Below are 18,916 nucleotides of genomic sequence, written 5' to 3'. Positions count from 1 at the left end.
GAAACTCTATTACGCAAAGAGGAAGCCATACATCAACTCTATGCAGAAACACCGGCGAGTTCTCTGGGCCTGAGCTCATCTCAGATGGACCGAAAGACTGTGGAACTGTGTGCTGTGGTCAGATGAGTTCACATTTCAGCTAGTTTTCGGGAAAAAACTGGCGTCGAGTTCTCCGTGCCAAAGATGAAAACAACCACCCAGATAGTTATCAGCGAAAGGTGCAAAAGCCAGCATCTGTGATGGTATGGGGATGCATCAGTGCCCACAGCATGGGTGAGTTGCATGTATGTGAAGGTACCATTGACTCTGAGGCGTATATTAGGATTTTAGAGAGACATATGTTGCCATCAAGGCAACGTCTCTTCCCGGGACGTCCATGCTTATTTCAGCAGGACAATGCCAGACCACATTCTGCACGGGCTACAACAGCGTGGCTTTGTAGACACAGAGTGCATTGCTTGACTGGCCTGCTGCCAGTCCAGATCTATCTCTTATTGAAAATGTATGGCGCATCATGAAGAGAAGAATCAGACAACGGAGACCACGGACTGTTGAGCAGCTGAAGTCTTATATCAAGCAAGAATGGACAAAATTTCCAATTGCAAATCTACTACAATTAGTATCCTCAGTTCCAAAACGATTAAAAAGTGTTATTAAAAGGAAAGGTGATGTAACACAATGGTAAACATGCCTCTGTCCCAACTTTTGTTGAGTATGTTGCAGCCATCAAATTCTAAATTTGTGTATGTTTACAAAATACAATTGAATTAGTCAGTAAAACTATTGAAAATCTTTTCTTTGTACTTTTGTCAGTTAAATAAAGGTTCACGTGAATTAACATATCACAGATTTTTGTTTTTATTGCATTTTGGAAAATATCCCAACATTTCTGGAAATGGGGTTTGTATTTTTAAAAAAATAAAATCTGAGAACAGCCTTCAGCTCATTAAAACCAGTCATCTAACTGATCCTATTTTCTTTTCTCTACACATTTTGGACCACAAGACAGAAAAGGAAGGAAAATAATTATGTCATTCAGCCCATCAAGTCTGCTTCACCAATCTGTCTTAGTTGATTTATTATCCCTCTCAACCCCATTCTTCTGCCTTGTTCCTATAACCTTTGATACCCTGAGAAATCAAGAACCTATCAATCTCTGCTTTAAATATACCCAGTGACATGGGCTCCACAGCCATCTATGGCAAAGAATTCCACAGATTCACCACCTTCTGAAGAAATTTCTACTCCCCTCTCTTCTAAATGGATGTCCCTTCTATTCTGCAGTTGTGCTCACTGATCGTAGGCTCCCCACAACAGGAAACCTCCTATCCACATCCCTATCTAGGCCTGTCAATATTTGACAGGTTTTGAGAGATTTACTACCCCCACCCCCATTCCTCTAAGCCCCAAAGAGTACAGCCCTAGAGCCATCAAATGCTCCTCATATGTCAACTCTTTCATTCCTGGAATCATTCTCATAAACCTTCTCTGGACCCTCTCCAATACCAGCACATCGTTTCATGGATAAGGGGCTCAAAACTGCTCAGAATACTCCAAGTGCGGTCTGACCAATGCCTTATAAAATCTCAGCATTACATCCTTGCTTTTATTTTCTAGTACCCTCTAAATGAGTGTTGATATGGCCCTTGTGGCTACAGGGGTCAGGGGGTATGGAGGGAAGGCTGGGGCGGTGTTCTGAGTTGGATGATCAGCCATGATCATAATAAATGGCGGTGCAGGCTCGAAGGGCCGAATGGCCTACTCCTGCACCTATTTTCTATGTTTCTATGATATTGCAATTATCTTCCTTACCACCGACTCAACCTGCAAGTTAATCTTTAAGGAATCCTGCACGAGGACTCCCAAGTCCCTTTGCACCTCTGATTTTTGAATTTTCTCCCCATTTAGAAAATAGTCTACACCTTTACTCCTTCTACCAAAGTACACAACCCTACACTTCCTCATACTATATTTCATCTGCCACTTCTTTGCTCATTCTCCTAATCTAAATCCTTCTGCAAACTCCTTGCTTCCTCAAAATTATCTGCCCCTCCACCTATCTTGTTGTCTGCAAACTTGGCCACAAAGCCATCAATTTCGTTATTCAAATCATTGACATATAATGTGAAAAGAAGCATCCCAACACTGATCCCAACTGAACACCACGACTGGCAGCCAACCAGAAAAGGCCCCCTTTTATTGCCGCTCTTTGCCTCCTGTCAGTCAGCCAATCTTCTCTCCAAGCTAGTATTTTTTTTGTAATACCACAGGCTCTTATCTTGTTCAGCAGCCTTGTGTGCAGTTTCTTGTCAAAGGCCTTCTGCAAATCCAAGAAAACCCAGGTTTTCTTCAACCGTCTGAAGGTCTCCCTGTGTATAAAGGCAACTTGCAAGTGGTCAATTAAACTACTAATCCACACAGCTTTGGGATGCAGGAAGAAACCAGAGCACGCAAAGCAAATGTGTGCAATTGTAACAAGAATGTGTCAAGTTCTTGTTGACAGCACCCTAGATCAGGATTGATCCTAAATTACTGGCCATTTTCTCTAACCATTTTTCTGTGAAATCAGCATGATAGTAACCAGAGGCTTTTATTTTCTTTCACTTTGCGCTAAGCTCATTTTACAAAATCTCTGGTGTGGAAAGCTTGACAGCACCTTGATGTGTTCCTCCCTCTTCAGCACTAGCACTTATAATTCCTGTCTTGATAAACAGTCAATGAAACATTTATCAACTGAAGGAGAAAACACGTCTTGCTTAGATTACATCTTTAAATTGTGAAAGAAAGGAAGCTCAATTTCAAAATGTCTTAATTTATCTCAGTGCAACAGTTGTACAAGTCTTCCATAATCCCAGGGTAATCTATATCTTACACTGAAAGGACAAAATAATGAGTAGTCTTCACAGGTGTTGATATCCTTGCAATTTATACTATTCTAACAACAATTTATCCTAATCTGAGATTAAAATTTTGTTTGATCTCCCAGGATGGGTCTAAATGTGCATATTGTAGTTTTGTACAAATTAATGACATCAAGTCATATGAGTGTTACTTCACCTTGTATTGCTCTTCGCACAAGCAAGGAACCTTAAAATGGCAACTATATTCATAACAATATTCCATTTTATTAGTATTTTCCAAGAACATTGGTTGAATTACTTAATCGAGGTTTTTGCAAGTGAAAGATGAGAAAAATCTTAACTCTGTACTGGGGTTTTTGTTCCAAATGAGATCAGTATGTTAACCCGTTGCACCATCAGCTTTATTTCAGTTCAATATTTTCCTGATGATAAGGATACTTAATATCACATCATTAAATCATAGAAATTACAACGAAGTTTTTTGTTGTACCTGGCGGAATCTGGATCCAGGATTAATGCTTCAATCGAGTGAGAAATTAGTAAGCAACTTTGTTGCTGTCTGTGGAGTAAGTTAAAGGCCACATGGGTTAACAGACAATTTAAACTGCACCTTGTCCCTAAGTTCCTGTACTTTATTTTTAAAGTATTGATTAAAATTTCCTTGCACTTCCAAGGAACTGTTGCCATTTCCCTACATGACCATCAGGCCACAAACAAATCTTGAACCTGTGTTATTTTAACTGTGCTCCACATCTAGGGGTGGAATGTCAAACTCCAGTAGTTTTATAACAGTTACGCTGAAAAATGTGCTTAATTAACTTAATATGACAACTTCAATCATTTCTTTGAATGTCAAGAATTGCTGACAGAAAACCATGTGCTGCTTGGGGCTTCTAATCAAATATAAAATTGCTGTCCTAGGCAGCTGTAGACTGAGAAGTTCCAGGGATAACAAGTGTCCAAGTCACTGTAACCTGGAGACTCAGGGCAACCATGCTCATTATTTGTGAGCATAAATGGTCTTTTAGAAAAAAGAGTTGCTATGCCACTGAAATTTACTTTTCTGTACAACTTGTCCACATTTATACATGCCCCTTATTTGCAGGGTACTGCAGCTGGAGGATACCAGAAAGGAGGTGCAAAAGTTGTGGTCAAATTGGCCAACTTTTATAACCCTAATGCCGAAACTCCTCCTACCTCTATTTGCAATGCAAGTGCAGCAATTTAGTGTACCCACCCCAGGAGCAAGCAAGAACATTTGAATAAAAAAAAAAGACTAGGATAAACTGAAACTGCATCTTTTCGGCTAATAATTTACTATAGGCAAATCCTAAAGATACCTTGCAACAATACCACAGCAATGGTTCCTATTTTAACATTTGGTGACTTGAATCAAATCTGTAATTATTTTTTACCCCAGCTTATGCAAGCAAAATGCTGCTTGGCAGAAAAGGATACAGTTGAACATTTCTCAAGGTGGCAGAGTCGGCATCAAAGGAAGATTGATAAAGGTCATGATAACGAGTTGCTAGACGTCTGAATTCTTCCATTGATATCTTCATCTAAATAATAAAAATGTAATTTAGATTAGAATGGAACATAATTAACATTGAAAGTTAAAAGTAAGGCTGACAAAATATAATTTCTATTTCTAATTTTATAAAGGATCCAAGGGGACATTGCTTTGTTGATCCAGAACTGGCATGCCCAAAGAAGGCAAAGAGTGGTTGTAGATGGGTCATATTCTGCATGGATGCCGGTGACCAGTGGTGTGCCTCAGGGATCTGTTCTGGGACCCTTACTCTTTGTGATTTTTATAAATGACCTGGATGAGGAAGTGGAGGGTTGGGTTAGTAAATTTGCTGATGACATAAAGGTTTGAGGTGTTGGATAGGGTGGAGGACTGTCAGAGGTTACAACGGGGCATTGATAGGATGCAAAACTGGGCTGAGAAGTGGCAGATTAAGTTTAACCCAGATAAGTGTGAAGCAGGTCAAATATGATGGCAGAATATAGTATTAATGTTAAGACTCTTGGAAGTGTGGAGGATCAGAGGGATCTTGGAGTCTGAGTCCATAGGACACTCAAAGCTGCTACGCAGGTTGACTCTGTGGTTAAGAAGGCATATGGTGTATTGGTCTTCATCAAATGTGGGTTTGAGTTCAAGAGCCGAGAGGTAATGTTGCAGCTATATAGGAGTACTGTGCTCAATTCTGGTCGCCTCACTACAGCAAGGATGTGGAAACCATAGAAAGGGTGCAGAGGAGATATACAAGGATGTTGCCTGGATTGGGGAGCATGCCTTATGAGAATAGGTTGAGTGAACTCGACCTTTTCTCCTTGGAGCGACGGAGGATGAGAGGTGACTTGAATGAGGTGTATAAGATGATGATCGTGTGGATAGTCAGAGGTTTTTCCCCAGGGCTGAATTGGCTAGCACAAGAGGGCATATTTTTAAGGTGCTTGGAAGCAGGTACAGAGGAGATGTCAGGGGTAAGTTGTTTTTTTTTTCCCCTTTACACAGAGAGTGGTGAGTGCATGGATGGGCTGCCGGCGGCTGTGGAGGCAGAAATGATAGGGTCTTTTAAGAAACTCCTGAATGGGTACATGGAGCTTAGAAAAATAGAGGGCCATGGGTAAAGCCTAGGTAGTTCTAAGGTAAGGACATGTTCGGCACAGCTTTGTGGGCTGAAGGGACTGTACTGTGCTGTATGTTTTCTATGTTTCTAAAATTGGAACTGGCTGGTATTCTGGAAACCAGAAAATGAAAGAATTTGGAATGGTTCAGAAATGCAATACACATCTGAGATTGTTAGAAGGAGGTCTTTAAGACGTTAAAAGACACACAATGCTTTCTTGCACTGGAGTGTCAACTGTAATTTTAACTAGTTAAACATCTTATGATCAACTACCAAATCTTTATATTCATATCAAATTTGCCTTGGTCCTTAACATATTACACATTTCAGGTCAATTTTGATGAAGATTTTCCAAGTTGAAACACTAAATGCTTCTCTTTCCACAGATACAGCTTGATTACTGAATATTTATACCACCAATATTTTCAGACACCTCAGAGGATGTCGAAGTAACAACTATGTATTTTATTATCAAGCACAAAAACATGCTAAATCACATTGATAAGAAATGCATTAAAGAATGTTAGCAATACTAAAAAAAAAATCAAAATGTACACAGATACTACTGAGAATAAGCAAGCTAACTCTTTTGCAAGTTATTCAGAGCTATTTCCAACTACTGCATTGGATTTTGGATGCAACTTCAATCATATGACTATGCAAAAAAACCCAACACTCAGGATGGTCCCTGAATTTGCTTGTACCTGGTTGGTAATACGACCACATCTCTGCAAGTCATTTCCTGATGCCATAGCAATTGCTGTGGCAATTGCAGGCGGAGGGCTCGTCTTCAGGCTGTTACAGGTACAGATCAGCTGTGAGAATGCCTGGAGCATGTCAATCCGTAGCTTAACAAATTCACACTGGAAAGTCAACGGATTGGTGGGTGTGCTTGCAGCCTGAAAAACATTCAAGTTTACTTCCATGCTGTCAAATAATTTTAAAATTTGAAAATCTGCTTCACCTTTATTTTTGCACAACATAGGATGATTATCAAACACCAAGGGTTTTTGTGGAGTCTAAGGAAACTGATGTTTCTAAATGTGTAGTCTGCGCAAGGGAGGATACAGACATCTCACAAAACATGAATTCTGAGCAAGAGTAGGTTGACTGGCCTGAGCTTGCTCTTCCACTTAGATCATGGCTGACTGACTGCAACCACAACTGTGCATTCTGTTTCAGCCCCCTTAAGAAATAAACCACAATGCCCTAAACTTTTAGCACTAATGCTACCACCCTTTAAGGAAGAGTGCTAAAAAAAAAATGTATCCTCATTTTGTCTCAACGGTCATAAATGGGTAACCCCTTGTTTTAATCACCCACAACAGGATACATCTACTCCAAATTCAACCTGTCGCAACTCCTTAGGATCGAGTATGTGATATGTAGTTACTTCTTATCTAAACTCCAGTGGGTAGAAGTCAAGCCACTCAGTGTTCCCTCAAGCCAAACTGTTCATTTCAAGTACTATTCCAGTAAACTTCTCCCGAACAGCTGAACACATTTGTGTCCATCCTTAAATTAGAAGACCAATATTGTGCACAATATTCCTGATGTGATCTCAATGTGCTAAATAATTCCCTATTGTATTTGATACTTCAGCAATAAACAATGCTGTTAGCTTTTCTAATTACTTGACATATCTATATGCCAGCTTTTGGGAAATTATACATAACACCTTGTTTCCTCTCTGATTTACAGTCTCATCACATAGATGTCTATTTTAACAGGATAAGTATAAACATTAACATATTTCCTATGTTATAATGTTTGCTAGAGCTTTGTCCTCTCAGTTGGCTTATCTCCCTTGCCTCCTTGTAAGAACTTTGCACCTCCTTTTATTTGTATCACAAATTTCACAACTATACTTTAGTGTCTTCATCCAAGGCATTGTATAAATTGTAAAACTGACATTCCAGAACCAATTTCTGTGCTGCACCTGTCAACTACTAAAAGACTTTTTTTTTTTTGCCAACCACTTCATTGGCATGAACAAAAATGGCTGTGCCTCTGGACCAGGGACTTTTATTTTCTGCAGTAACACATTGATATGCAGAACTTTGCACTGACACGGCAAAACTACCTTGTACTGAATTTTTGCTTCCTAGTCTTTTTTAAACATACTGTTCAATCTTCTGAACTGCCACGTGCCTGGTATTATTCATGTTTCTTTACATGTTGTACCACCTTTAACATTTTGTTACCCATGCATAATGGGTCCACCCCATGGAATTTTTCTCTCGTTCGGAATGTCTTTGCTCTGAAAGATCACAAAAACTGTATGCTACCACATCTCAACCAATAGATCCCTTAACTTAGATAGATAGATATACTTTATTAATCCCGAGGGAAATTTGGTTTTGTTACAGCCACACCAACCAAGAATAGAGCGTAAATATAGCAATACTTAATCTGTTCGCTCACTTTACTTTGCTCTGCTTTCATGTTCGTAATTGTCCTTCAGTTTTAAGTTACCAGCCTTGGATCTATTTTTCTCAAGTGAATATAAAATTTAATCATTATCATTACTGCGAGCTCCAGTATGACACCTTCACTGAGGTCATTAATTTAATTCAATTTTGCAATACCAAATCTAAAATGGCATGGTCTCCTGTTGGCTCAGATTATGCTGTCTTAAAGTATCCAGAATGCAGAACTCCTCATCCAGGTTTGCTTGGATTGCGTATCCAGTCCACTTGTAGACTACATTAATGATTATTGTCATACCCGTCTGACAAACTCCAACTAACTTTCTTTTGCATTGTTACCACGTGATTACTACATTGAGAAACCTGTAGAGCATTCCCAGTTGTTCGACTTTTTAAAAAATTTTCCACAAATTATCTTGTAGTCCTACAAAATTATAAGCTCTAAAAAGACATTTTTGTATTGTTAAGTTGTACAAATTGAATATGGGTGAACACTTCATGCATTTGCCTGCCTTTTGCTGCCAAATATTTAATCCACCCAGGCACCAGCATTTGTATGAAAATATCGTGGAAAAATGACAATATGGGGAAGCTATTGTATCAGTAGAAATCAGGAAATTTAAGGGCACAAAAGATGATGTGCCTTACCTACAGGAGTGACCTGCACCATGAACTCAGAATGATACTGACAAAAAAACTTCCAAAACTGGCAAGCTTAGTCATAAGTTAGTTTGCCTGTAAGGAGTTTAAAAGATGGTTATTATCTACATTTCCCCAAAAGCCTTCCCAGTATTCTAGAACTTCACAAAGGTACTTTAACGATTACTGCCTTAATTGTCGTTATCATAGAAACATAGAAAATAGGTGCGGGAGTCGGCCATTCTGCCCTTCGAGCCTGCACCGCCATTCAGTATGATCATGGCTGATCATCCAACTCAGAACCCTGCACCAGCCTTCCCTCCATACTCCCTGATCCCCGTAGCCACAAGGGCCATATCTAACTCCCTCTTAAATATAGCCAATGAACTGGCCTCAACTGTTTCCTGTGGCAGAGAATTCCACAGATTCACCACTCTCTGTGTGAAGAAGTTTTTCCTAATCTCAGTCCTAAAAGGCTTCCCCCTTATCCTCAAACTGTGACCCCTTGTTCTGAACTTCCCCAACATCGGGAACAATCTTCCTGCAGCTAGCCTGTCCAATCCCTTTAGGATTTTATACGTTTCAATCAGATCCCCCCCTCAATCTTCTAAATTCCAACGAGTACAAGCCTAGTTCATCCAGTCTTTCTTCATATGAAAGTCCTGCCATCCCAGGAATCAATCTGGTGAACCTTCTTTGTATTCCCTCTATGGCAAGGATGTCTTTCCTCAGATTAGGGGACCAAAACTGCACACAATACTCCAGGTGTGGTCTCACCAAGGCCTTGTACAACTGCAGTAGTACCTCCCTGCTCCTGTACGCGAATCCTCTCGCTATAAATGCCAGCATACCATTCGCCTTTTTCATCGCCTGCTATACCTGCATGCCCACTTTCAATGACTGGTGTATAATGACACCCAGGTCTCATTGCACCTCCCCTTTTCCTAATCGGCCACCATTCAGATGATAATCTGTTTTCCTATTTTTGCCACCAAAGTGGATAACTTCACATTTATCCACATTAAATTGCATCTGCCATGAATTTGCCCACTCTCCCAACCTATCCAATTCACCCTGCATCCTCTTAGCATCCTCCTCGCAGCTAACACTGCCACCCAGCTTCGTGTCATCCGCAAACTTGGAGATGCTGCATTTAATTCCCTCATTCAAGTCATTAATATATATTGTAAACAACTGGGGTCCCAGCACTGAGCCTTGCGGTACCCCACTAGTCACCGCCTGCCATTCTGAAAAGGTCCTGTTTCTTCCTACTCTTTGCTTCCTGTCTGCTAACCAATTCTCTATCCACATCAATACCTTACCCCCAATACCGTGCGCTTTAAGTTTGCACACTAATCTCCTGTGTGGGACCTTGTCAAAAACCTTTTCAAAATCCAAATATACCACATCCACTGGTTCTCCCCTATCTACTCTACTAGTTACATCCTCAAAAAATTCTATGAGATTCGTCAGACATGATTTTCCTTTCACAAATCCATGCTGACTTTGTCCGATGATTTCACTGCTTTCCAAATGTGCTGTTATCACATCTTTGATAACTGACTCCAGCAGTTTCCTACCACCGACGTTAGGCTAATCAGTCTATAATTCCCCGGTTTCTCTCTCCCTCCTTTTTTAAAAAGTGGGGTTACATTAGCCACCCTCCAATCCTCAGGAACTAGTCCAGAATCTAACGAGTTTTGAAAAATTATCACTAATGCATCTACTATTTCTTGGGCTACTTCCTTAAGCACTCTGGGATGCAGACCATCTGGCCCTGGGGATTTATCTGCCTTTAATCCCTTCAATTTACCTAACACCACTTCCCTACTAACATGTATTTCGCTCAGTTCCTCCATCTCACTGGATCCTCTACCCCCTACTATTTCTGGAAGATTATTTATGTCCTCCTTAGTGAAGACAGAACCAAAGTAATTATTCAATTGGTCTGCCATGTCCTTGCTCCCCATAATCAATTCACCTGTTTCTGTCTGTAGGGGACCTACATTTGTCTTTACCAGTCTTTTCCTTTTTACATATCTATAAAAGCTTTTACAGTCAGTTTTTATGTTCCCTGCCAGTTTTCTCTCAATCTTTTTTCCTCTTCCTAATTAAGCCCTTTGTCCTCCTCTGAATTTCTCCCAGTCCTCAGGTGAGCCACTTTTTCTGGCTAATTTGTATGCTTTGGAATTGATACTATCCCTAATTTCTCTTGTCAGCCATGGGTGCACTACCTTCCTTGATTTATTCTTTTGCCAAACTGGGATGAACAATTGTTGTAGTTCATCCATGCAATCTTTAAATGCTTGCCGTTGCATATCCACCGTCAATCCTTTAAGTGTCATTTGCCAGTCTATCTTAGCTAATTCACGTCTCATACCTTCAAAGTTACCCCTCTTTAAGTTCAGAACTTTTGTTTCTGAATTAACTATGTCACTCTCCATCTTAATGAAGAATTCCACCATATTATGGTCACTCTTACCCAAGGGGCCTCTCACAACAAGATTGCTAATTAACCCTTCCTCATTGCTCAAAACCCAGTCTAGAATAGCCTGCTCTCTAGTTGGTTCCTCGACATGTTGGTTCAAAAAACCATCCCGCATACACTCCAAGAAATCTTCTTCCTCAGCACCTTTACCAATTTGGTTCACCCAATCTACATGTAGATTGAAGTCACCCATTATAACTGCTGTTCCTTTATTGCACACATTTCTAATTTCCTGTTTAATACCATCTCCGACCTCACTACTACTGTTAGGTGGCCTGTACACAACTCCCACCAGCGTCTTCTGCCCCTTGGTGTTACGCAGCTCTACCCATATCGATTCCACATCTTCCCGGCTTATGTCCTTCCTTTCTATTGCGTTAATCTCCTCTTTAACCAGCAACGCCACCCCACCTCCTAGCTAATACTCTAAAGTAACAACTCCAAACAGAAAAACAACCCTACTCAAACTGTTATTTAGATCAGTCAGGTTTAAATATTTTATGTAGATTTGTTTTCTGACATCAAAGGACTCCAGAAAGGGGTTTTGTCACTCTTTGGCTGTGAATTAGATTTCTGAAGTATTTTCAATATGGATAGACCAACAGATCAGACCATTCTGCGTAATTTACAAAAACTTGTGTGAACCATTAATTCTGCAACCACAAATCTCATGTATTCGAACTGAGAAAAATGTAAAGTTTTAAACTTACTGTCAAAGAAGCTATGCCCCTCTGGTAATGTTTCAAAGCCTCAGCAATACAAGCCAGTGCAACACTGGATTTGCTATCTTGCAGGCCTGCCAAACATTGCTCTGCTTTTGAGAATTCCTTCAAGCTGTTTAGCCAGAAGTAAAAATGTTCAGAGGCCACTTGAGTTAACAAGCCATGGTAGAGCTCTCCAGCCATATTGTGGTTTCCCTGTGAATAACAAAACAGTCAGTAAACAGGCATATCTCTAAGCTGCTGGAATGGATTCCTGTCCAAATTTTATTTGCTCCTTTAGTACAGTATTACCATTAACTTCAGAACTGAAATCTGTGGTAATTTAATTTTTTTCACAACATTTCCCCTCAATAATGGTAAGATTGGGAATCTTGGTATGTAGTGGACTTGAAGTTGAGATCTGTGACCTACTAATTTGAAAAGACTGTCGTTGTCAGCTGTAGTCAATTACAGGTAATTTTAGTGGTTTTGATCATTAGAATCTGAAACAGTGTTTGGATGAGCACTTGAATTACCATGACATTTGTCAAGTGCAGGAAAGTGGGATTAGATGGAACTTGATGGCCAGTAAGGATGTGATGGGTCAAAGAGTCTGTTTCTGTGTTGTGACTTTGACTAACAACAATTAACAAAATGCTCAGAACTGCACCAAAAATGAAATGAAACATTCAAGCAATAAAGAGAAAAAAAACTTATAGTTGAATTGCTGAGCACATTCTGCAACAATATTGCACTAGCTGGAATCTACCACTAGAGGGTGCCATACGCCTGCATAAACTTTACAGCCAACCATGAACATAGAAGATGGAGCAGAATAGAGTCTGCTTACACAGAAACTAATTGCAGTTTAATCTTTCAGGCTTCCAGCACTGAAACAGGGTTGCAACACATTGATTTCATACAATAACAAGTTATGAGCCACTGAGTTTCAATTCATAACCAAGATTTTTCATGGTCTACGTTAGTGATAGCATCAGTTTGCTTTCCTTGTCCAAGATCTGATCCATAACAAGAACCTGATAAATAACAAGAACAAAGCCAACATGGGATTAAGATTTAACTGGTGATGAACATTATCTCTATAAATATCTTTTTATGATGGCCAGTGATAAAATGCTGCACTTTACATTTCAAAGTATTTTTTGTAAGAGCTGTGCAGTCATAGTGCTCTGCAAAAATAAATGAGCAATTAGTTTGTTTTGTGGCTAAACTTAATACAAAAAGTTCCCCTATTCTTCCTGGATGAACCAATTATTTATAATATATCTAAAGAACACCACACCTACAGTGCAGCAGGCCTATTTTGCTGCAGCTGTGTCAGTAAAATCATGAACTGAAACACCAGCAACATGGGTGATGTGGATAACATTTATTTCTAATCTACATATTATGCTACTCAATTTTATAGAAATACAACAGATGGCTGGCTTATATTAATAAGGAAAAGTATAACCTGAGCAAATATAATGCCCACTATCAAATGTCATTAAAAAATTTCAACAGCTATTGTTACAAACCTGCATGAACTTACTAAAGAAGCTCTCAAGATTACGAATGACCTGACTTGCCATGTTTTTAAAGCATTTTATGGTGGTAATGATAATGTTTCTTGGTACTCATTAATAACTGGATACAGAATATATTCCAACAGTTTCATTAGTGTTAGCACAAAAATTTAATGAAGTGGAAGTATACCAAATATGTTAGAACAATACAACCTAAGTTACCATGGAGAATGGATATTTCTGACTTGAGGAAAGATCAGCCCATGGGGAGTTCTCAGGAACCGAACTTTTACATAACTCAGGGACTATTCAAGTTAAGAGTCAGAGGATAACCATAAGTGGCTTGTAACCTATTATTCAGTTGTAGTTTCAATGCTCTGCATGCCACATAGAACAATGGCAACATTGCAAACCAACAGAATCAGTTAACTTGTTTACACGATGGCTGCTTGGACACCAGAAACCTTTTGTTATGTTGTAATTGAAAAGCAATTCAAGACTAGAAACAGACAACATTAACCTTTGCAACAAACCAACACGTTTCAAAAAAGATTAGGGGGAAAAGGAGACTTGAACCATGATCACACAGATTAGCAGAAAACAAAATAGCTTGGCAAAGGCTTTTGGAAGTCAAAATCTGATGAGATGGCAGCGTTCCAGTGAACAGAAGTGAAGTAATTGATGCAGGTAAAAGGAGGAATGATACATAAATGTGCAGGAAGACAAACTGTGCAACAGACACTAAGCATAAAGAGTTTCCAGAGGCAAGATAGGAGTACTGTAGAGATGGGAATATTAGGATGAAATGAATGAAAGGGGACCTGGAAGATGATTGACATTAAGCCCATACCTTTGCAGTGTGAAAAAGTCAATTTTACAGAAATTAATCACCTTTACAATGAATTTTTAACTACACCATCTAACCTCCACAGACAGAAAATCAAACAAGTGCCTTTAGGTGTGAAATGAAAAGAGAATGGTGATGGAAATTGAGAAGTTAGGACAATGCACAAGATATAGTGTGCTAATTCCATCTGCACCAGTTTAAGAACAACTAAATCAGAATGAGACAGAGAAAAGATTCAATGGGCTAAACATTTCTCCTGTCCCTCTTGCAGAGGGGATCTTCTCCAATTTCTGAATTATTTTTGTGAGATTGAGAGGTGCTCTTTGAGTACTTCTGAAAGTTCAAACTTTGAAAATTTAAATATTGGTTACAACATTTACTCTTTGGGTATAATTAACTTCTTAAAATAAGTACAGGTATTGAAGATTATTCTTAAAAGATGCTCACCATCCGGGATGCTTGACGAGCAATCTTATAAACTGTCCAGCCATTGGCTCCATTTTCCAATTGCTGTTTTATCACATTTTTAACATCTGTAGACATAGTTTTCTGATTGGCTACAAAAATGACTGTAGCCAATGCTACCTGAAAGGCAGAGGAAAGAGTTTGTGGATTAAAACTGTAGATATAATATTTTTTTTAAGTGCAAGCCAATAGAAACAACTTTCACTTGTGTAATACCATTTAACGTTAAACCTCCTGGTGGTCTCCAGCAGCGCACATCAAGCATAAACTGGTACAAGCCATTAGGTATAAATTGTATGTATTCTGGAAACAGGTTAAATTAGTCTGGACTTTACTTTGCAGTGATAACTTTACAAAGCCGTTACAGGCCAAAAACACATTTCCACAATTTTTCAAGTGAAAATTCTTGGAAAGGAAAACGTGCATATTCTTTGATAATGATGAAATCAGATTTATCTAATCACATTATTCACTCTTAAAAAGGAACAAAGACCAGTTTTCTGTTAAAATCTTTTAAGTCACTGTGTTGAAATTTTTTGAAACAAATTTTTACACTATTTTATAAGAAATTTAAAAAATGGAATGATTCACCAAATAATAATCCAGTTGGTGAATAGATTTTTGCACCTCCAACACAGCAAAAAAAATGCTCACTTAGAGAGTCATTGATTAACATCAATCAGGATAGATTTTTTTTTACAAGAAATATATATTAAAAGCTCTGATTAAAATATTATAAATGGATACAAAGTAAATGTTCTCTGGATATTTTTGATATTTTTGAGTGAACTCGGCCTTTTCTCCTTGGAACGACAGAGGATGAGAGGTGACCTAATAGAGGTGTATAAGACGATGAGAGGCATTGATCGTGTGGATAGTCAGAGGCTTCTTCCCAGGGCTGAAATGGTTGCCACAAGAGGACACAGGTTTACGGTGCTGGGGAGCAGGTACAGAGATGTCGGGGGTAAGTTTTTTTTACTCGAGTGGTGAGTGCATGGAATGGGCTGCTGGCAACGGTGGTGGAGGCAGATACGATAGGGTCTTTTGGATAGGTACATGGAGCTTAGAAAAATAGAGGGCTACAGGTAAGCCTAGTAATTTCTAAGGTAGGCATATGTTCGGCACAACTTTGTGGGCCGAAGGGCCTGTATTGTGCTGTAGGTTTTCTATGTTTTTAAACCCTGTAGTACCTGTCCTTTACAAGTGAAGTGCCCCCAGTATACAAGTCTGAAGGTTTTTACCATAAGTTCTTGCTGTTTATCTGTAGATGACGATCCAATCATCTTGTACAATTCCAGGAGCTCTGCCAGCATTCCCTCTCCCAAGACGGGCAATTGCACTGCTATAGCTGCAAGGCAGTGGCACATTGGAATGCGAGCGACGTCCTGGGCAGTATGTAGTTGGGTCAGCAGAGATTCAACAACAGGCTGGCTCAGGTGAGGGCAACGACACATCAGCTTCACCATGCAGGTAAACGCAGTCTGCGCAACAGTGAAAAGACCAAGGCACTGAACAATTTCAAAGTTATAAGTACACTGACTTTTTTTAGAAAAACATATTAGTTCCCATTTGAGTGCCAACGAAACCATCAATAGCACAAATGTCTAGACTATTTACAAGATAAAATATTAAATGTTTTAAAATAAAAATCAGCATAAATTGGCTCTGTAAATCTTAGCACTGGAAAGGACCGGAGAGTAATGTCTTTTTTCCCCTCATAGCCACCTATGCAGTCAAGGACAGTATGGCTTCCAAAATTTCTAACACAGAACGGCAATTTTTTTCTATTATTCAGGAAGAAATGAAAATGAGAGGAACTATGTACTTTGCTGTTGACTCCCTGTCACTAATAACTCTTGTAGCCGCTGGTATCACTATTTGTCAGAGCAACTCCATTCCAGTCCTTCCACTCATGGAAGTCCCCCATTTCTTTGCTCCAACCTCCTGATCATAGTCAGCTTAAGGTGGAGTTGGGTTGATGAGGCACATGGGCCCAGCATATTTGCTCACATTGCAGTACTGAGCTCCCTATTCCGTTCTTCTCAGGCACTTGCCTTCCAACTACTTCCCTCATTTCCTGAGAATAAAGCATAGAAAGCTAGTTATAGCTGGAGACTAGCAAATCATTACAAGAGTGAGAATTGGAGATGATGAAAGGGGAAGGTGAAGCATGTAAAGAGAACCAATTGAAAGGAGCAAATAGAGAAAAGTAGTATCAAAAGGAATTGGAATGGAAAATAAATGGAGATGGTGTCAATTACATGGAAAGCTTTTGTTCTTTCTGTGCACTATATCATCCAAATGGTTACCTTGTGAAATTTTAACAAGTTTCTGCATTTGATTTTCTAAATGGGATTTGCACTAAAAAAGAACAAATTTACATAAATTCAGAGCAATTCAAATTTCTGTATGATGAAATCTGAGATGAGCCCTACTTGATCATACCACTGCAGTGACCTATTTTTCTTAACTGACGAGTAGAGGATATAGACTATGGTTTTCAATGATTCATTAAAACACCCCCTTCTCAATTTCAGGTGCTTTTATAAATGGCAAGCTCGGCCTGATGCAGAGAAACAGAACAGATGGAGCACCTTCCCAGGATTGTTTATGCCCTCTGGTGGCCAATTTACAGTAGAACGATTAATGCAGAAAATAAACTAGCACCTAATTCAGCTACAATTAGTGATGGCTGATAAACAGATTTACAAGAGATGTGTGTCTTCAACAACAGAGTAATGAGAGGTGATTCCAGGTTTGTATTTAAGGTTCAACAACATAGAAACCGCTTACTACCAGTTTGTTCATATACTGGATCTAAATTTATTACCCACAGAACATAATGGTACCGCACAGGAACGGACCCTTTGATACCAAATTTATCTGCCTGCACATGGCTAATATTCTTCTACCCCTTGCCTGTTCATGTTCTTGTCTTTTAAATGTTGCTTTCATATCTGTGCTACCACTTCTCTTAGCAGTGCACTACAAGCACCTACCATTTGGTACATAAATGAAATTTGGTATGTAATTTTCCTTTAAATGTTCCCCATCTCACCTTTAAGCTAAGCCCTCTAGTATTTGACATTTACATCCTGGGAGAAAAAGACTGAATATTTATCCTATCCAACCACTCATAATTTCATAAACATCAGATCACCCCTCTGTTTCCAACACTCCAGAGAAATCAATCAAGTGTGTCCAATTTCTTGTAGTGCATCCTCTCTAACCCAGGCAACATCCTGGTGAACCTCATCTGCATCCTCTCCAAAGTTTCGACATTTCTCCTTTAATGCCGCAACTAGAACTGCAACACTCTGAACGTGGCCAGAAAAACTCTAATTCAGCTGCAACATGACTTTCCTACTTTTATCATCAACACCCTGACTGACGAAGACAAGTATGACATTTATCTTTACCATCCCAGCTACTTGTATTGCAGCTTGCAAGGAGCTATGGACTTGCACTCAAGATTCATCAAACCTAAAGGTCCTGCCTTTTATTTCCCTTTACACTTTGCCTCCTAAAGTGCAACACCTCACATTGGTCTGGATTAAACCCTAACACTATTTCACTGCCCACATTTACAATTGGTCTATATCCTGCTGAATCCTTTGACAACCTTTCTCATACTTCACAGATCTGCTGCTGTTCACCTCATCTGGAAACATATTAATCAGTTCACATACATTTTTGTCCATGCCATCTATGAACATCACAAATAACAGAAATCCCATCATCAATCCTTGTAGAACACGTCTGGGCACAGACCTCCACCATTATCTTCCGTCCCCAATGGCCAAACAGGTCTACTAAATTCCATGGATCCCATGTGCTTTAATATTCTGGATTAGTATAACGTAAGAGCCCCTGTTGAATGCTTAACAAAAGTCCATGTTGACCCCATCCACTACCCTACCCTCATGAATAATCTTTGTCAACTCCTCAGGAAACTCCGTCAAGTTCGTAAGGCATGATCTCTTCTACTCAAAGTTATTCTGATTATCTTTAAGTCTGCTTTTCCAGATACAAGTAAATGCTATCCCAAAGAACCTTCTCCAATAATTTTTCTAACACTGATTTTACACTCAACAGCTTTATGCTCACCAGCTTAGAATTTCCTGGTTTATAACTAATGCAGAGAAACAATATTCTCAAGTCTTCTGCAACCTTACTTGTGGCTAAAGACGATGCAAAGACCTCTGTTAATGCCGCAGCAGTCTTCACCTCTCAATAACCAGGGAATGATCCCATCAGGTCCTGAGGATATCCATCTTGCTGTTCTGAAGAGTACAAACATCTCTCTTCTTGATAGCAACAT

The 18,916-nt window shown here is 39.3% G+C and overlaps 1 protein-coding gene across 1 annotated transcript in view; it reads right to left on the bottom strand.

Moving 5' to 3' along the window:
* Nucleotides 1–18,916, bottom strand: part of ints7 (integrator complex subunit 7) — a 79,050-nt gene that overhangs the window by 20,217 nt on the left and 39,917 nt on the right. Inside the window, exons 11-16 of the mRNA XM_072265174.1 lie at nucleotides 15,837–16,076; nucleotides 14,578–14,715; nucleotides 11,767–11,973; nucleotides 6,205–6,399; nucleotides 4,320–4,423; nucleotides 3,352–3,420 (exon numbers count right to left, since the gene is read on the bottom strand). Coding sequence (XP_072121275.1) covers nucleotides 3,352–3,420; nucleotides 4,320–4,423; nucleotides 6,205–6,399; nucleotides 11,767–11,973; nucleotides 14,578–14,715; nucleotides 15,837–16,076 — 953 coding nt within the window. The remainder of the gene's footprint in view (nucleotides 1–3,351; nucleotides 3,421–4,319; nucleotides 4,424–6,204; nucleotides 6,400–11,766; nucleotides 11,974–14,577; nucleotides 14,716–15,836; nucleotides 16,077–18,916) is intronic.

The sequence above is a fragment of the Mobula birostris genome, chromosome 8, assembly GCF_030028105.1.
Source record: "Mobula birostris isolate sMobBir1 chromosome 8, sMobBir1.hap1, whole genome shotgun sequence".
In the NCBI taxonomy this organism is placed as follows: Eukaryota; Metazoa; Chordata; class Chondrichthyes; order Myliobatiformes; family Myliobatidae; genus Mobula; species Mobula birostris.
Note: the sequence above shows the minus strand (reverse complement) of the source record. Positions and strands in the feature narration are given on the sequence as shown.